The sequence below is a fragment of the Lipotes vexillifer genome, unplaced genomic scaffold (assembly GCF_000442215.2).
Source record: "Lipotes vexillifer unplaced genomic scaffold, Lipotes_vexillifer_v1.1 scaffold773, whole genome shotgun sequence".
NCBI classification, from domain to species: Eukaryota; Metazoa; Chordata; class Mammalia; order Artiodactyla; family Lipotidae; genus Lipotes; species Lipotes vexillifer.
The window spans coordinates 143,938-162,464 of record NW_006786767.1 but is presented as its reverse complement, the minus strand read 5'-3'; the positions used below and the strand labels follow the sequence as shown (position 1 = coordinate 162,464).

Here is an 18,527-nt window from a genome sequence, read left to right as displayed (position 1 = left end):
ATCACTCTTTTTTTTGCGGTACGCGGGCCTCTCACTGTTGTGGCCTCTCCCGTTGCGGAGCACAGGCCCAGGACGTGCAGGCTCAGCGGCCATGGCTCAAGGGCCCAGCCGCTCCGTGGCATGTGGGATCTTCCCGGACCCGGGCATGAATCCGCGTCCCCTGCATCGGCAGGCGGACTCTCAACCACTATGCCACCAGGGAAGCCCGATAGAATATTTTAGATTGTACATCCTGAAGAAAATCTAGGTCTCTCCAACTATCCTTCTTAAAAAAAGATAGTGGACTGAGGAGTCCCAAGGTAGAGAAAAAAGATTAGAGGTGTGTCAGTCAGTAAGAAGCAGATTTGAGAAAGAGAAAGGAAGAATGTCAATCTCCATTTTTGCAGAGGGCTGTTTTTCAAACTGTGAGAATGCTGTTTTTCAAACTGGGTCTTGACCCATTAGTGGATGTATTGTAACCAATATTTTTTGATGGAATATAGAACAGAATAGAAATAGTAAGGGTAAATATTATTTCAGGTATGTACACACAGGATGTAAAATGTATTTGTTACTATGGATCATAATCAAAGTTTGAAAGCAGCTAACTTATGGGGCCATTTGTGATCAAAAAGGAATGAAAAAGATCCCTTCCCCCATGCCCCTTTAGGCAGAAAAAAACAACACCCAACATCATCCTGCCTCCTGCTTTATCCTCCACAGAGCTGGCTTCCATCCACACCTCCTCTGATCTCATCCACGCTGAGTCCAGGGTTCAGGTTCTCAGGTCTGGGGTCCATAACATCAGGTGAAGCCCCACCCACACACCCGTAGTGGCCAACCCACCACCCACCACAGCCTGTTGGAGGCTCTGGCAACCAGGGATGCTCTATTCCCTGAAAGAAGAAATGCAAGGATGAAATGCACACACTTCTATACCCTCAGTCTCCTCCCACCCATGCCAAGATGCTAAAGATGATCCTCATCTATCTGGACTGGAGAAGATGGCTGCCTGCATAGGGGCGGGGAGAAGGATGGAGGATGACTACACTTTGAATGAATGGTGTGGGAGTGAAGGAGAGATTCTGGAATCTGTAGAGTCCCACACTAGGAAACAACTGTGCACCACTATCCCACCATCACTCATCTTTCACTGGCATCTCTCTACCCCAGACCTTAGGAGAGTCATTCAACTCCTCTTTTCTGTCTCCATCTCATAAGTCAGACCCCTTCAGTCTACCTGCTCACTGATTCCTGACTCCACCCAGTTATTCCCCATTTCATGTCTTCTCAATTGACCTCACCTCAAACGCTCCATGCCCCACAGGACTCCCTAGTGTCAGCTACCACATGGGGCAAAAGGAGACTCCAATTTCTATCCTTAAGCCTCCTTTCTCCCAAGCTCCTTCCCTCATCACCCTCAAACCACAACTCACAACAGAGAGATCCCATATTCTTCAGGGCACAGGATGCCTCACTCCTCCTGGATGCTGAGGATTCGCAGTAGGATATTATACACATCCTGTTCCATGTAGCCCTGTAGGCAGCATGAAAGAAACAAAAGGAGATGAAGAAAAGGAAATGAGAGAGACAGGAAAGGGAGAGTTTCTATGGTAGAGTAGGATGCTACTTACTAACTACGTGCCCTCACTTATACTACTTAACTTCTCAATAGCTGTTTCCTAATCTTCACAAGGAAGATAATCATGCCGACTTTTTAGAACTGCTGTGAAGGTTACAACTGTGAATATGGAGCAAAGCACCAGGTACACAATAAGTGTTCGATTCTTTGTAGTTATTATTATTCCTAATAAAGGAGCGAGCCACCCACCTCTTCTTCCTTGGCGAGGGATAAGCTGGCTCAGGAGGACACTGAGAAGTGGCGTAGAGGACAGGATAAAGCCTTACAGTCAATCAGGGAATTGAAAAGGAGGGGCAAACACCTCTCCCCCTCACATTCATACATAACTTCTCTCAATCTGTCTAATGATATCCAGAAACCTAGTACTGGGACATCTAAAGTCCAGCTTCCTGAGAGACGAGTCTGTGCAGGTAAGAGAAGGGATGCCAAATGCAATGCCCCCTGGCCAGCTCTCTGCCTCTACCTGCCCCCAGGCTCACCTGAGCAGCATTCAGCAGATGATTCCTATAGGTGGAGATGATCTCTTCGTGGTTCTTCTGGGAATCCTGGGAGTGAGCATCAATGGGAGGTCATGTGCCCAGCCTCTCACACTCACCCTCATCCCCCAAGCATGAGGAACAATGAAGTGGAGTGCTCAGCTGTGCCAGGTAGGCTCCCTTGGCCCATCACTGGCTCAACCTAGACCACTGCCTAGCCAGGCCTCAGGAATCCCCAGAATCTCTCCCACAGGTACATCACTTCCACCGTGCACCCTCTTCTCTAGCAGTGTCCATCCCCCTGAGGGCCAGACATACTTGCAGCTGTCGGGCAAGGTGAGCATTTTCTCCCCGAACTGCTAGAATCTCCTCTGAAAGCTGCTCCAGCTTCTTCAACAATTCCTTGATCTGAGGTCAAAAGGAAAGAAAAGGAACCAATGAGGCCCCAGTCATTTCCCACCCCAATACCACCCAAAGTCAAGGTGAGTTTCCTTTTATTGGGTATTTAATATCTGCCAGATACTTTTACACGCATTGTCTCACTTAATACTCAAAACAACTCTTCTTCTGTTCTGAGAAGAACAATCCTTCTCTGAGGGAACTATTATTATTCACATTTTGTAGATAAGGTGCCTGAGTTAAGTAATTTATCAAAATCATACAGCTAATAAGTGATGAAATCATAATTTGAACCAAGATCTCTTTGAATTCATGGGACGCACTCTTAACGCTGTACTGGATCCTGACCTACTTTGGCCTACTGACCACTGAGGGAAATGGAGATGAGCTTCTGTGGTTTGTGAGACTGAGGTACAAATGCAGTTAACGATAACCAGCAGTAATAGGAATAGTGGTAGTAGGAATAATAAAACTAGCTAACTTCTACTGAGTACTAGCCATTTACCAAAAATTGTCCTATTTTAAATATAATGTCTTATTTAATGTAATCCTCACAACTCTGTTATTATCCACATTTTATAGATGAGAAAACTGAGGCTTAGATAACTCACCCAAGATCAATCAGTTTGGGTTTTGTTTTGTTTTGTTTTGTTTTGTTTGGCCATACCCTGCAGCTTGTGGGATCTTAGTTCCCTGACCAGGGAGCAAACCCAGACCACCTGCAGTGCAAGCCAGGAGTCCTCTAACCACTGGACCGCCAGGGAATTCCCAATCAGTTTTGAAACTGAATCAGTTTTGAAATTGAAATTTTGAAATTGAATCAGTTTTGAAATTGAAATTCAAATGCAGACAACCTCAGTTCAGAGCCCACTACAATATTTTCTTTTGCTCATTTGTCTACTTTTATCTTCCCCTTCAACACCAACAGAAAATTCCTTTCTTTAATTAGCCCCACCCCACACTGATTCCTATTCTGTATAACGTTCCTTCTATTTTTATGTCCTTTATAGTCCGTAAAATGTATATTCCCTATATTTTTTAATCCTTCTAAATTTGATCATGTACACAAACTTTGATAAGTCCGAATTCACTCACTGAACAGGTAGTTCTACAATTACTAAATTCATTTGTAAATTGATGTTTTCGAATTTGTAAAATGTCTGTTGGAAGCCTGTAGACTTATATTCACCTTTGGAGCAATCATTAGGAAACTCGGGTATCTAACACAATGGTTTTCAAACTTTTGTTTTCCTCTGCATTGGCACCCTCTTTGCCAATGGAAATCTTTTGTAGAGCCCACTCTGACTGAAGTGGGAGGGGAGAAAGGGACTACAGTCTAGTCTACTTCTCTTAACCTGTCAGCAACCCCTAGCCCAGGCACCTCCTCAGAACCCTAGCAAAACCACAGCGACTCACCACAGCATCCGCTGTCTTAGCAGGCTAATACATTACCTAAGTCAAAATGCCGATTAAACCATAGTACCCCAATGGTGGTAGCCCTGACCACACTGCTTCTGAGCCCTGCGTCCCAAATTCTAATACCTAAGCCCCCCTTCTCTCTTGTATTTATAACTTACCTCACCTCCAATCTCAATCCCAGACCCCCTCAGACCCAGGAGAACATAGTGCGATCCTTGCAAATGACTGGTGTTCTGTTTGGAGTATTAATCGGACGAAAGATCGATTCCCGTCAGCCAACCCTAAACACACAGAAACCTGCCCTGATGCTCCCTTCGGCTGCCTGGTCTGCTCACCTTGGCCTCCTTGTCCCGGCCAGCCCCGATGAGATGCTCCACCTTCTCTTTCAGCAGCTCCGCCGTTTTCTCCAACTGCTCTGACCGCCCGCGCAGCTCGCTGGCCTGGCGCTCCTGCCCCGCCGCGCGCGCGGCCAGGTCCCCGCTCCTGCGCCGCTCCTGGGCCACCGCCTCCCTCAGCCGCCCCATCTCCCGGCAGGCCGTATTATACTTTTCCAGCAGGGCCTTTAGCTCCCGGCCCCAAGCCCGGGCCTGGGCCACCAGTGAGCCCCGAGTTTGCTCGTGCTGCCGCAGACCGGCCGCCTCCCGGGCCCTCAGCTCAGCCACTTCCTCCGTGGCTTGGTAGAGCAGCTGCTTCAGCTTCCTTATCTCCTGGCTCTTCCCGCTCATCGTGGCCTGAACCGCCCGCAGCTCTTCCTCCAGCTTCCCCAGGTCTTGCTCCAGAGCTTCAACTTGGGGGGACGCTGAGGCCTCTGAGGAGGCGCCCGGTTCCCCACGTCGGGCAGGGGAGCCCCGCAGCTGCTGGTTTTCCTCTTCTAGCCGAGCCAGCACCTGCTGGGCCTCGTGATGCCTGGCCACCAGGGCGCTGATGCAGGCCTGCAGCTCCTCCAGGCGCTCGGCCGCAGGGCACCGTGCACTCCCCCTGCCCACCAAGTCTGGGGGCAGGCAGTCCCACAGTCCCCGGAGGCCTCTGCTCTGGGAGGCCAGGCGCTTCCGCAACTTCTCGGTGGCCTCCTTCTCCAGGGCCAGTTCATCTGTCAGCAGCCCCATGCTCCACCGCAACTGCTGTAGCTGGACCTGCGCCTCTGGCTTGGGCACGCACTCCTGTTGTAGCCGCTGGCTCAGGGATGGCAGCTCCCCCTGCAACCACTGCCGCTCCTGGCCCAGCTCCCCCAACTCCTGCAGCAAGTTACTGTCGCTCAGCCTCGGTGCTGACACCTCCTTCTCCAGCTGTCCCTCTGCCAGGCCCCCTCCTGGCATCTGTTCCCCTCCAGGCATCCCTAGAGGCTCTCCCCAGGCCCCAGGAGCCCCTTCCTCCTTCCCTTCACCCTCTTTGGTGATGGCCCCTGGGCCTGCCTTTGGGGCTCCCTCTCTGGGCTCCTGGGCAAGGGCCTCAGGTTTCATCTGTAATCCTGCTTTTGCCCGATCCAGCCTCACCAGCACCTGCTCCAACCTGGCCTCCATCTTCTCCCAGGCTGCTGCTGCAGCCTCAGCCCGGGACGTCCCCACAGCTCCCTCCAGGTCTGGTCTTGATAAAGCCCCCCGGGCTGCATCCTTTTCTCGCCACACTGCAGCCAGTTCCTCCCTCAGCTGTAGCAGGAGCTGGTTCATGGCTGCTGTGTGCACTGGTTCAGCCACTGTACCTGTTGGTTCAGCCCCTGGGGCCTGGGGCCTCGCCTTCTGACCAGCATGCAGCTGGTCAGTATGATCAGGGCCAAGGGCCTGCCCACCATTGGTGGTCGGTTGCTGTCCTGTGGATCTCCCAATGGTCTCAGACCTTGGGCTGTGGGGTGGCTCCTGTTCTTCTGGTTGGGACCTTCCATGGGCGTCATACTGGATCAGCCCTCCAGCTGAATCCTCAGTCTTCTTGGAAGCTAATACTGGCTTTGCTGCAGCTGCGGCTGCTGCCTGTTGCTGCTTCTTTAGCTCTTGTATGCACTTAGCCAGCAGGTCGAGGGTACAACCCTGCTCCATGCCATCTCCTCCAGGCCGGAGACTAGAGCGCAGGTCTCCCGGAGCTCCGGGCTCTTGTGATAGGAGGAACCCCAGCTCCCAAACCTGTTCTCGAATCTGGTTCTCCAGGCCCAGATAAGCTGCAGATTGAGCCTTACACTCTTCCGTATTTCGCAGCAGCTCCTGCTCCAACTGGGAAACTTTCCTCTGCTCCTCTTCATACTTCCACTTCCACTCCTCTGAACAGGGATCTTCATCCTCTTCGTCCTCCTGCTCCTCCTCAGGCTCTGCTCTCCATGGGCTCTTAGGTGGAGAACCCACCTGAGGCTCAGATGGAGAGGCCTATGGAGAAAAAGGAACAGTGAAGTAAACCCGGGCAGCTAGCCCAAGAGGGCCTTTCTTCTCTTAGAATGTCTCGATGCCCCGGTGATCACTGCCTGGGAGATATCCCAGCGGGAAAGCCTGGGGTGGGTCAGAGCAAAAGGAGAAGGCACTTAGGGTCTTACCTGGGATGCAAGATCTGGGTGTTGAACTAACCCCTGACCTATATGAAAAGACATGGGGAAAATGAGAGAGGAGACAGGGCCCACGTGCTTCTAGCCCACACTCTGCCTTCAGACTTTCTCTGAAAGGAGTGGCCCCTCAGTGTTAATCCTTTACCACACATGTCGAATAGGGAAAGCCACCCCTATTTGATGGATCCCTAGCTGTCCAGCAACCTTCGTTTCCTATCTCAGAGATATGCCAGCTCATTCATTTCATTCACTCACTTATTTATTGGACACTGTGTCAGGCACTGTTATAGGCACCAGGACCTCAATGGTGAGCAAAACAGAGATGGCCTGTCATCTGAGGGGGTTACAGTCTAGTAGGGGAGAGAGAGAGATTGACCATCAAATCACATAAATAGATGTACAATTGCAACTCATAAATGCTAGCAAGAGTACTAGCCAGAGTTGCCTTCAGTGAGACACAAGGCTGCTTTGAAGAATTTTGTGACCGTGCTTTTGGGAATTTGGAGTCATCTCATAGCAGCAGCAGTAAATAAGTAAACTCTCAACTAAAGTGACAATTATTATTGCCATGGAAACAAATGGGATTCTAAGATGCTTCTCTGATTCTAAGGCTATCGAGGAGCATCTTGAAGTTACAAAAGGGTATTGGCTTTACCTCCCCGCTCCTGCCGGTTCAGGGCCTGCCACAGCAGCCTCCACAGCATCTTGTCTTGTGTGCGTAGAGCATAATGCAAAGCATCATGCCCCGTGCTGTCCACCGCCCCTGCATCTGCTCCATAGCTCAGAAGCAGTTCAGCCACCTCAGTGCTGCCTTTTTCACAGGCCAGGATCAGAGCCGATCTATGGGTTGGGACAAATCTGAGCATAAGCTTTTCTCATGGAACCCAGGAGTCCTGGTTTCAAAAAATCCACTCACAAGGTCAGCTCTCACTCAGTGTGGTCAGGAGAACCACAGACCAGCACTAGCCAGTGACAAAGCATGAGGCCAGACCAGAACTTTTCAAATGTCATTCCTTGGAGCTATAGCATCAGAAAGCAGGGGGCCAATTGGAAGGGCTCCACTTCCATCTGCTTTATATGTTGAGGTTCTGCATAAATTCTTTACTGGGGAAAAAGTATTGCATTGCTTAGAAGATAGTTCGAAAACCAGTAAATTAAACTAGTGGATCCAGAGGTATTGATTCTACTTCCAGAGTCACCTATGCTAGGAAGATGGCAGTGTCAGCAACAGAATAGGAAAGTATAAGGAAAACGTTCTCAACTCACCAAGAGGAAAACAGTGAAGCAACAAGCAGTGCTCTTCTGAACCACCACTGAGAAGGAGAGAGGTTCCCAAGAAAACAGAGACCAACCTGCCTTCTTCCCCAATACACACACACACACACACACACACACACACACACACACACACTTTGCCCAGTGGCTCCTTTCTAGATTGGTCAGGGTCGGGATTTGGGATGGGAAGATGGGGAAGGCTCACTTGTCATTCTTGTCAGTGACATTAACCCGGGCGCCTCTCTGCAGTAGCTGTGAGCAGATAGCTGCGTGACCACCCAGCGATGCAATCATCAGGGGTGTACGTCCATCCTGTACAGATTGTGGGAAGGGGGTTCACGAGGAGCCGGGGGAACCAGGGCTTTGACACAATGCAACCAACTCCCCTGTTCCCGCACCTCTCCAGGAAAAAGCGCCAATCCTGGGGCTAAATACTCCTTCTCAGAGGGTTAGAAGCTCTCCAGAAGATAAGCCTTAACCTCTCTGTGTGGAAGAGAAGGAAGGGCATGGGGAGAAGGAAGAGGAGGTGGTGCTACACAACCCCTGGTCATGGAACTTGGCTAATTAAGTTCAGAGAAAGCAGCAGCCTCCCCATGTAGGGCCCTGCCCAGCTGCCCAGCTGACACTCACATTATCCAGGACATCCAGGAAGGCATCGTGATCACACAGGAGGAGCACACTTGAGGCACAGCCAGAGAAGGCTACGGAGGGTTGCGGGATGATCGGGTTAAGGGGAAGCAGGAAAGACACCTAGTCAGACCATGACACAGCATCCCCTCCAACCATTTCAGCAGTCAGCTCTGGCCTGCCCTTCCCACCAAATGTTATCCCCCCCCTCCCTCCCCACCCTCTGGTCCCTGCAGCCCTGTTTCCCACCAGTCCCCTGGCACACACCTGCCCAGTGCAATGGAGTACGATTTTCCACATCTACAGCATCTTCATTGGCACCATGCTGCAAACAGCCACAAAGGGAAGCAGCATGGAGCGTGGTGTTAACACTCTCATCCCATACCCCCTGTTGGGTCACTAGCTTTCACAGTACTGTGGGGAGGGGCAGGAGGGCCATGACTTTGGCTAACTACTAGGTAAGTCCAATTTATTCCTTGCAGATGACAGGCAGCCTTGAATTTCAGCCCTGGTTCATAAACTTAGGGCCTAAGAAAAATCATATTATAGGTAAATAAACATGTTAGGGAAAATGACACCTGAGTCTATGTCTGGTATTTTAGGATCATAACTGGGAAACTTGGAAAGGGCCAGGAAGAACAAAGCAGAACATCCATTTGCACAATGGCCTGTTGAACTGTGCCTTTGAACTTTGGGAGACTTATTTCTGAATTGTCCGTATGTCATTTCACATGTATATTTCTCTTTGTACTCCTACACCACAAACTCCTCAAAACAGACAGCAGGCTTTAGGTTTAATGAGAACACCTCTGCCATCCTTCCACCTGCCCATCATCGTCTGCAGTGCCTCTGCCAGTGGCTGAGCTCAATACATGCATATTGACTGACTGGCAGTCAGTCCCTGGCAACGCTGCTTTATGACATGCCCTCAAGGGCAGCATTAAGCAGGGTGCCTGCACATAGCAGGTGTTAAATAAATGTTGGCGAACTAATGAATAAGTGATTACTAGCTCTCTTATTGGGGATGAGAGGGGTACATTTGACCAAATATTGCTGGTGAGTACAAGACAGAGTAAGGCGTCTCTGGGTCCTCTTCTTCCTTTCACAGGAGTAGTATCAGGGGTTGCTCTTACCTGCAGCAGGACCTTGACACATTGTGGCTGGCAGGAAATGGTGGCCAAGTGCAGGGCGGTGCTCCCTGGAAAGCGAAAGAAGGGGAGAGGGAGGGTGGGTGGCCCCATGCATACCGATGACTCACAGGGAGGAAAGGCAAGAGACGCACATATAATCAGAGGGAGATTAGAGAGAGAGGCTCTCAGCCACGTGGGGCCAGAAATTCCTGTTCCCCAAGTGCCTGGTACCTGCGGTGGAGGTGGGAATGGAGGTGAGGTAGGCCCAGCTTGCAGGGAGCGGAACCCCTGGAAGGAGACTGGCCAGAACTTATGAGGAGAGAAGCAGGAGGGCTACAGTTGGAACCTCCAGCAGGGCCCAGCACTGGCCCCCCACTCCCCGACTGCTGCTGTAAAGGGAAAAGCAAGCAGCATGACCCAGTGCTTTAGTCTAACTCACCATCCTCATTCTTGCTGTTGATGTCAGCCCCATTTGCAAGTAGTATAGTCAGACATTCTGTCAGGCCTTTGGAGGCTGCCAGATGAAACCTGCCAGAATCAACGCCGAGAGGCAGAAGGATGAAGGGACCGGGGGATGAGGAATGGGAGAACCTTAATAAGCACTGCCTACTAAGCTCCGTCACCCCGAAGCCAAACCCAAAAGCAGAGAGGGAAGCTCCCGTAGCCTGACTTTCTGAGAAAGAGAAGCCTATATAAATGGCCTACCGTTAAAACTTCAGAGGAGGCTGAGAGCAAAGGTAGGAATAAGAGCTACAGGTCTCAAGCAATCTCAGAGTACTGCAGGGGTGTCCAGGGAACACATAATTTACCTGTAACTCAGCACAGGACACTTAGCAGACTGGAAGTGTCACAGAGTGGGCCAGAGCAGAGGGCTGGACATTTGCAGGCTGACTTGGGAAGAGACAACGGCTAATATCCCTCTTGTTCTAATCACTCCTTCCAGCCACATGACTCTCATGGCCACCACTGCATTCCTAATTTCTCAAGCATACACACCCTCCTATTTGTACAATGAAGAAATACTCTATTTAGTGTATGTTTCAGTTTTCCGTTTGTTTCATGGGCTTCATGTCCTTTTTTGGTCAATTTTGTTGATGTGGGTCATGAGGTGTGTGGACCTCAGGGACAATATCTTCTTCCCCCACTTTGTGCAGCACTTGATATGTAGCAAAGGTTTATTGATATACTTGCTAATTAAGACAAAAAAGGGATCTGACGTTGTAGGCATTTCCTGGTCTTACATCATACTGGGGTTTGGGTTTTTAGAGAGAACCACATACCAAGGGTGGGGATCAAGAAGGCTTACTTACGGGGACTGGCCGTTCGAGTCTAGCTTGGTGGGTCGGGCAGATTTCCTGGAGGCCAGGGCAGCCACACATCCCACGTCCCCTTGCTGCACTGCCTCCAGAAGCTTCTGATCACGGCGGTTCCATCTCTCCACCTGGTCCAGAGCCACAGATTGCGTGAATATAAGAGGAGGGGGTAGAGTGGAGAAAGAAAAGAAGAACATGTTTAGGATGCCAAGCAAGGGAAAAGGGACATCGCTGAGATCCTTTCAATGTTCCACAAGTCGCTCAGTCTAGATCATTTAGTCCTTCTAGGTGGGCCAGTTAAATAGTCACCAACTCATATGCCACTGGGGACTACTGCCTGTTATTGCCAGCCCTGGACCAAAAGGTGCTTGGGCTACTGAATTAAAAATCATTTTTGAGGACTGAATGCATAGTATTTCAAATGTCTATTTTTTTTTTTTTTTTTTTTTTGCGGTACACGGGTCTCTCACTGTTGTGGCCTCTCCCGTTGCGGAGCACAGACTCCAGATGCGCAGGCTCAGCGGCCATGGCTCACGGGCCCAGCAGCTCCGCAGCATGTGGGATCTTCCCGGACCGGGGCACGAACCCGCGTCCCCTGCATCGGCAGGCGGACTCTCAACCACTGCGCCACCAGGGAAGCCCTCAAGTGTCTTTTTATCAGCATTATGATTATTGTTGTTAGGTGCACAACCTCCTAGCAATCGTAGCCATGATTCCTTTCCCTTTTGCTCTTTAAGTCTTGCTGGAGCAAACTGAACCACACTGACCACTCTGGACTGGGTTCACCTTGCCTCTCAATGCCCCAAGCCCCATGGCCCTCTGTTTCTTTGTTCTCAGATATTTGAGAAATCAAGGCACCTAGCTTTGGGTCATAGCTAGGAGTCCAAACACCTATCCATAGCATCTCTACCCATTGGCTTTGGGGCCCAAAACTAGGAGCAGAAGCACAGAGTTTTCGTTTTCCCGTCTCATACCTATGCCCTCAGGCTAGTCCTTCTTCCCCTTCCATGGCAACAACAACCAGAGGCAGAGACAGGTCTCTAGCTCGGCTTGAGGAGGCAGCTCCCCTCCTCCACCCTTCCCTCCCTCCTCATTTTCCTGGCAGGGAGCAACTGTCCCAGACAACAGCCACACCTGGGCACGCATTGTTCTACCATATGCCAGCTTGACTTTTTCAGGTGGTGGGGTAATTACAATAATGGAAGTATCACAGAACACGAAAGAGCTGTGCAAAAACACCCAGAGCTGAAAGCACGGAAAAGCCTGGCTTGGTCCAGAGAGGAAAGGAAAGGAAAGGAAGAAAGGATGCAACAATCTGTGGAATGGTGAAAAGGGCCCTAGGTGAATATTTGTCAGCAGGCCTAAGTTCACGGCCTGGTTCAGCTACTTCAGTAATTCCCATATTCAGCTACCTAGAGTAAGTCATTGAACACCTCTAATCTGTTTCCTCACCTATAAAATGAGGAAAATAATAACTACCTCATCATGCTGTGAGTATTAAATGAGCTAACGTATATAAAATCTCTCTGTAAACTGTAAAAAGCTATACAAGTGTATGGCATCCTTATAAAAAAAACAGGAAGCAGTGGGGGACTGGCGGCGGCACATTGCATTTTATGAGGTGTAATTGCAACAAGAAGAGGCTATAGGAGAAGGTGGGGGAAAAGGGGGTCTATGGAAGCCAACTCATTCTCAGATACATAGCCAGGGCAAATTATTAATCAAGAACAGGAAAGACTTTAAATGCCTAAACCATAAAATTATGTAAGGTAGATGGATTCTGAGGTAATACTCATCAGGTAATTCCTCGTAGCCCTTTTAAGTGCTATTTCAATTACCCTCTCAACACCCCCTAGAAAGTAGCTAGGGCTGATATTATTTTATCTAGTTGACAGAAAAGAAACTGAAGCACACTGAGGTTAGATAACTGACCAGGGTCACACCACAAAATAGTGGTAAAATTGAGATTAGAACCCAGGCCATCAGATGCCCTATTCTAGTTCTCACCACCAGGCCATTTACTACGGAGCTATGGAAGGTTTACTTATTTTCAAATAAACAGTCTAAGACCGCCTCCAGGGTAAAGCCACCCACCTTCAGACACTACTCTGTACAAGGAGAAGAGTTTCCAAACAGGTTAATTCTCAAAGGACATAATAAGCAAAATGACTGCTCCACATACCAACAGACTGAGATGTAATAATACGTTATCCAGTGCCCCATGGGGGGCCATATCACCCTCAGAAAAAGCAGACAGCTAGAACTACACCTCCACCACAGGACACCACCATCAGCTGACCTCAATCCGAAGTTCTCTGTTTAAAATCCTGATTCTAACACTTTCTATCCTTGTGAATTGAGGCACGTAAAACTTTTTTGAACCTCAGTTTGCTAATAAAATAACACTATATAAAGCACCTAGCACTGTCTGTCACGTAGTAGGTACACAATAAATGTTAGCCCTAATCCCCATCCTTCCTAGCCTTGCTTGGCACATTTTGGGTGTTCCTGGGCTCAGAATTCTCCATCCAGGGGAGTGGGAGGAAGGGATCTTGATCATATAGGGTAATGTATGCCAGTCAAGCTGTATAGATGGTAAAGGTGCTTCTTAGCAAGGTAGATCATTCTCTTTCCAGCTAGGTAGTTCTAAATCCACCCAATTTGCTTCCTATAATCTTGTTATACCAAGAAGAATTTAGAATAGGTAGAAATTCTTCACAGCCAAACCTCCGCAGAGCTAGGGTGAAGAACAGAGGGGAACTTCCCTAGCAGTCCAGTGGTTAAGACTCTACACTCCCAATGCCGGGGGCATGGGTTCGATCCCTGGTAGGGGAACTAAGATCCCACATGGCCACATGGCACGTACAAAAAAAAAAAAATAACAGAGGGATGCTTCCGAATTCCAAGATCCAGTCTATTGTTCACCCCAGCACCTTGGGAAAGAGGATAACCATCACAGCCTCAAGGGAGCAATCACCAAATTAATCAGCAGACTCAAAACAAGGATAAGCTTTGTACCTCCTGTAGGATTGGGGTGGGGGGTGGCTTTGTAGAAGTAATTGCAGCCTCTCCTTATCTCTGGCCGTTTGTCTATAACCATCCTGTCAAGATGGAACACACCAACAGTAGAGAGAGAAACAGCAGAGAGAGTGGCTACCTCTGTAGGACAGGTGAATGGAAATGGAAATGCTGCCCTGGAGGAACCAGGAGCTGTCTCTCAATTTTTAAAATGCAATTGACATTCCTCTAAGCTGATCCAGTGCCTACAGTTTAAAGCTATTTTCTGACTTACTTCCTACATAGGCAGATTAAGCTGCCTATGTAAGACACCCTCAAAGGTATCCTCTACTTGACTAGATCAAAATGAGATTATAGGAGCTGGCTTTTGTTTGTTTGTTTCTTAAACTTCTTATATGTATTCTGGATGACTTAGATTAATTTTTAAATGATCACAGATCATTCAGTCCTTATCTCAATCTGAGGGTGCAATTTGGATCCAGGGGTGGGGTCGGAGATGGAAAGGGGCTATCTTCTGCCACGGCTGGGAAGCCAGGCTTTGGGAGTGGTCAGGAAGATCTGTCACACTATTTCTCTGACAAACTGGTTCAGAGCGGTTAGCCACCCAGGGAGTGGAGGAATTTATAATGAGAAGTGTGGGGAAGTTTCAAGAGGAAACAATTTACAGCTTAAACTGGTCTATTTTCAATCTTGTTGGATCCATACCCTGACTGAGGAAACACTTTTCTTTCCAGCTAAGTAGTTCTAAATCCACCTAATTTACTACCTATAATCTTTTACTAAGAAGAGTTTAGAATGGGTAGAAATTCATCATGGCCAAACCTCTGTAGAGCTGGGATGAAGAAGGACAGAGGAATGCTTTAGAATCCCAACATTCAGCCCATTGTTCAGCCCAGCATCCTGGAAAGTAGGCATTGACCAACAATTGGAGAATCAGGATGAATGAGATAGTTTCCCGATTCCTAAGGAGCAGGCAGACTCCACAAACCTGAAAGGGCAGGGCAATGTGGAGGACTTTCAGTAACTAAGGAAGAGTCCATGTGATTATGAAAATCATCCTGAGTTAAGACATTCTGGGTAGCCTCAGTTTCTGGTACCTTTAGTAGTCATTCAGTAAATGCCTTCTGATTGGTTGATTAATGTGTGGAAACTAAGTGGGGAAGCAAACGTTAAGTGGGATGAGAACAGGCCTCAACAGAGTTCCTACCCTTGCCTCGTAGGTCACTTCCAGGCTTCTGTGGCCTGCCCATGCAGAGTGAGCTGAGCATTTCTCACGTTTGCTCAATGAATGACACCACAAAGTCAAGTTAGGCTAAGCAATATTACTACAGGTAGTTGGCTACCTCACTTCAAAATGAACCGTCATCCCAGTCTCCACACAAAATTTCATCCCTAGATAGGGGGTCTCTCTTTAAGAGATCTTCAGAGAAGAAGAAGCTATACCCTCCCTTAGCCACTCCCTTCTGTAGTCTTCCTCCCTGTGTTTTGTTCTGGGAGAACATGGGGAGGACAGTCACTTCTACTGGGAACTCTCAGAGTGAATCCATTTTATCCTCTTCGCCTCTCACCATTACTGTTCCCCAGCTCAGTCAAAGGAAGCAGAGAGTATAGGCCCTAAACAACTGGGTGAGGGTCTAGAATGAAGGAAGACTGGGGGGAGAAGCAGGCAGAAGGCCTTGAGTGGCCCAAGAACCAGTGTGATGACCAGGCACTGCAGTGAACTGGCCAGAGTGGATTCTGCAGGCAATTTACCCATTCCTTGGGGAGCAGCCAGGCAACTGTCCTCCTCTGGCAGTGCCTGTTGGGCCGGCCAGGCCGGACTGCAAGATTAACCCGCAGAGAGCAGGCAGAAGGAGGTCGGGGAGTTGAACAGCCACTGGACAGAGAGCAGCAGAGCTTGAAGGGGAGAACAGGAGAAGGCTGCTGCTGTCAGAGCACCGATTGGAAAGAGGTTTGGAGTGATGTCTGAGAGCCAGTGGTGGTGATGAGAGAATGGAAGTGGAAGTGGCATGGGGTGAGATGGGGGCAAGGACAGAGAAGACTATGAGGAAGTACTAGGGGAAGGCACGGGGCTGGAAGTACTTGCTGGACTGAGAGCAAGGATTAGGCCATATAGGAGGGCAGGCTTGTGAGGACAAGGCAGGGCTGGTAAATGGGGCATGGGGCAGTACTTGGGAGACAGAAAGGGGCTTGGGGCTGAGCAGGGGCTGGGGATAGGACAGATGCTTGAAGGTAGTTCAGTACTGGGAAACAGAGAAGTAGAGAACATAGCCTTTGGGAGGGGGAAGGGGCTGCCGGAAACATATCAGAAATTGGGGGTGTAGATGCTTGGAGGACAGAAAGGGCCAAGGGAAAGGACCTTGTGGGGGACAGGGTCTTGAGGAAGGCAGGGCGGGAGGGCTGCACTGCGGGAGCGGAAAAGCTAGAAAGACCGATAAAGAGAAAAGGCGACGGTGCGTGGAGATGGGACTCAGGACTTCTGTCACCACAGGGCTTGGACCCCAGCCCCATGCCCATCCTCCCAGACATTGTAGCACATACCGCCACCTGTGAGCTGGAGCAGGAGAAGATGCGCTTCATGGCCGGTGCCGGGGCCACGGGGGGACGGGGACGCGCGGAGAGCGGGGTCACAGGTTCCTGAACCCACCTGACTCTTCTGCAGCTGCGTAAGAGAGCTGTCAAAAGCAAACCGGGACCCGCCCCAGGACCCACCCCGTTCAATCAGAGGCAAGAATCCGAGGGCTGGTCTTAAAACTCCGCCCCTGGCCCAGCCTCAGTCCGCCGTTGCAGAGGCAAAAATCCTGCAGTCTCCGCGTGGGCTTGGTCTCAAACCTCACCCTCCCAAACCGAACCCGCCCCCAGCCCCGACCTGCTCAAGCGTAAAAGGGACCTCAGGTCCCCAGACCCGGGCTCCGGCTAAAACTCCTCCCCCTGCCCCTCCCCGCCCCTCCCCTCAGTTCCAGGCTGCGGCTCCACCCCAAGCCCCGCCTCAACCCCGTACCCCGGAGCGCAGCCGCAGGAGTCTCCCGGTGTGCACGCCTCTTAGCAACTGTCGCATTTAACCACTGGTGACGACGATTTGATTATGTCCAGAGATATTTGCCAACTTAGTTACCTCTGCTTCCTACCCCCATTCCGCGGCCAAAAACCCGGGCACAAAGAAGGATTTGAAGAGAGCAGTTTGGAAACGGGAGGAGATTGTAGTGCCGAGCAAAGGACTGAGCGTGGATGATGCACGACCCACCGCAACGTGGAGAAGGGGGACCAGGCCTAATATCCCAACGCACCTCTACGTTAGAAAAGGGCACAGGGAGAGGAGCGATTTTTTAAATTCTAAGCATTCCCTTCCACAAAAATACTCACAAAACCGTCTTCACTATTTCCACTGCCCTTTAAATTCAAATTCTCAGCAATTCGTGCTTGAACAGTCAGTCTACCCGTCTCTCTTTTCTCCTCCCTTCAGCCAGAGAGAGCACACTCAAATGCACATGAAAGCCTACAGGATAAAGGTCAGAGTTCTTAACGTGGTTTACTAGGCTCATCAGGAGCTGCACTCTGCCTGTTCAAGTCTCATCTCTCACTACTTTCACAGTCTAATGCTCAGGCTGCTCTAATCTACTACAGTTCCCTTCCCGACTGGTGATTAATCCTCCCTGGAATGCCTCCTCTCACACTTGGTGGCCCCTCAAGACTTTTTTTTTTTTTCTGTAAACTTTTAAAGTCCCTCCAACCTCACCTAAAAGAGTGTGCCTCTTGTGTGTGACACATTTCTAATACTGATATGTCGTCTAGCAACCAGCTCTCTGTATTTTCCATTATATGTTTACATGTTTCCCCTACTAGACTGGGCTCTTTGACCGTAGGAGTTGCATTTTATATGATTCAAATTGCCTAGCACATATTAGGTGCTTAATGTCTGATGAGTGAATGAACAAAAGAATGAATAAAGGAACAAAGGAGGAACGATGAGAAGAAAGCAACACCTGTGTGTCTGAGGAGAGCCTGGTGTTTCTACAGTTGCTTCTCAAACTGGCTCTGCTTCAAAGGAAGAAAGAGGTAACAGGCTTTTTGAAGAATAGGTTGGGGTTAGAGAAAGTCCCATTCTGGCGCTGAGGAAGAGAGAAGAGAGGGATCTCTAGGTGGAGAAAAATATTAAAAGTGCTTTTTTAATCATGTGGAGAGAGAATTAGATGAACCAGTCCTCAAGGATACCCATCTCCCTTTGCAGGCTGACTGGGGATAAAGAGGGGAAATCTGTCAACATAAGCATGGCCTCAGTCCTTGCCCCAGAAACAAGTGTGCTGCATAAATGTTGATCAAACTATAGCCTATATGAATTGTACTAGGGGCCACCATGGAGCCTCCTGCCACAAAACAACTCACCAGCTTGGCACAGAATGGTTGTCCCAGCCTAATAGGCCAGGTAACTATAACAATAGTTACCATTTATTAAGTACTTACTATATGTTCACTTTACTTGAATCATCTCATTTAGTCCTCACAACCCTAATAAGTTTAAAGTCAAGACATTGAGAAGTTAAATCTGTTCAAGGTCAAGCAGGATTTAAGTGGTAGAGCTTAGATTTAAACCCGTCTGTCTTCATTCTTAACCACTGCTCTACACAGCCTTTTATCTGAGCCTCCGGGTACTTATGACTTGCCCAAAGCCACTTAGCTCATAAATGGCAGACTTGGGATTTCAGTATAGGCCTATGTGTTTACCAA

At 49.3% G+C, this 18,527-nt stretch overlaps 1 protein-coding gene across 1 annotated transcript; it reads right to left on the bottom strand.

The window, feature by feature from the left end:
* Window positions 1-675: 675 nt before the first annotated feature.
* ANKRD35 (ankyrin repeat domain 35) lies at window positions 676-16,480 on the bottom strand. Its single transcript, XM_007459358.1, has 14 exons — window positions 16,344-16,480; window positions 10,782-10,912; window positions 9,911-9,999; window positions 9,475-9,539; window positions 8,609-8,666; window positions 8,345-8,415; window positions 7,920-8,026; window positions 7,095-7,279; window positions 6,431-6,468; window positions 4,251-6,266; window positions 2,416-2,505; window positions 2,101-2,166; window positions 1,416-1,516; window positions 676-875 (listed from the first exon to the last, which is right to left on the bottom strand). The coding sequence occupies exons 1-13, from the start codon at window positions 16,380-16,382 to the stop codon at window positions 1,454-1,456; spliced, it is 3,018 nt and encodes a 1,005-aa protein (XP_007459420.1). The 5' UTR covers window positions 16,383-16,480; the 3' UTR covers window positions 676-875; window positions 1,416-1,453.
* Window positions 16,481-18,527: the final 2,047 nt, after the last annotated feature.

Coding starts and splice junctions, on each gene's coding strand:
- ANKRD35 (XM_007459358.1), bottom strand. CDS start 16,382: ATGAAGCGCATCTTCTCCTGCTCCAGCTCACAGGTGGCG. Junction 10,913..16,343: donor GCTCCAGCTCACAGGTGGCG/GTATGTGCTACA, acceptor GCTCTGGACCAG/GTGGAGAGATGGAACCGCCG. Junction 2,506..4,250: donor GCCGGGACAAGGAGGCCAAG/GTGAGCAGACCA, acceptor TTTTGACCTCAG/ATCAAGGAATTGTTGAAGAA.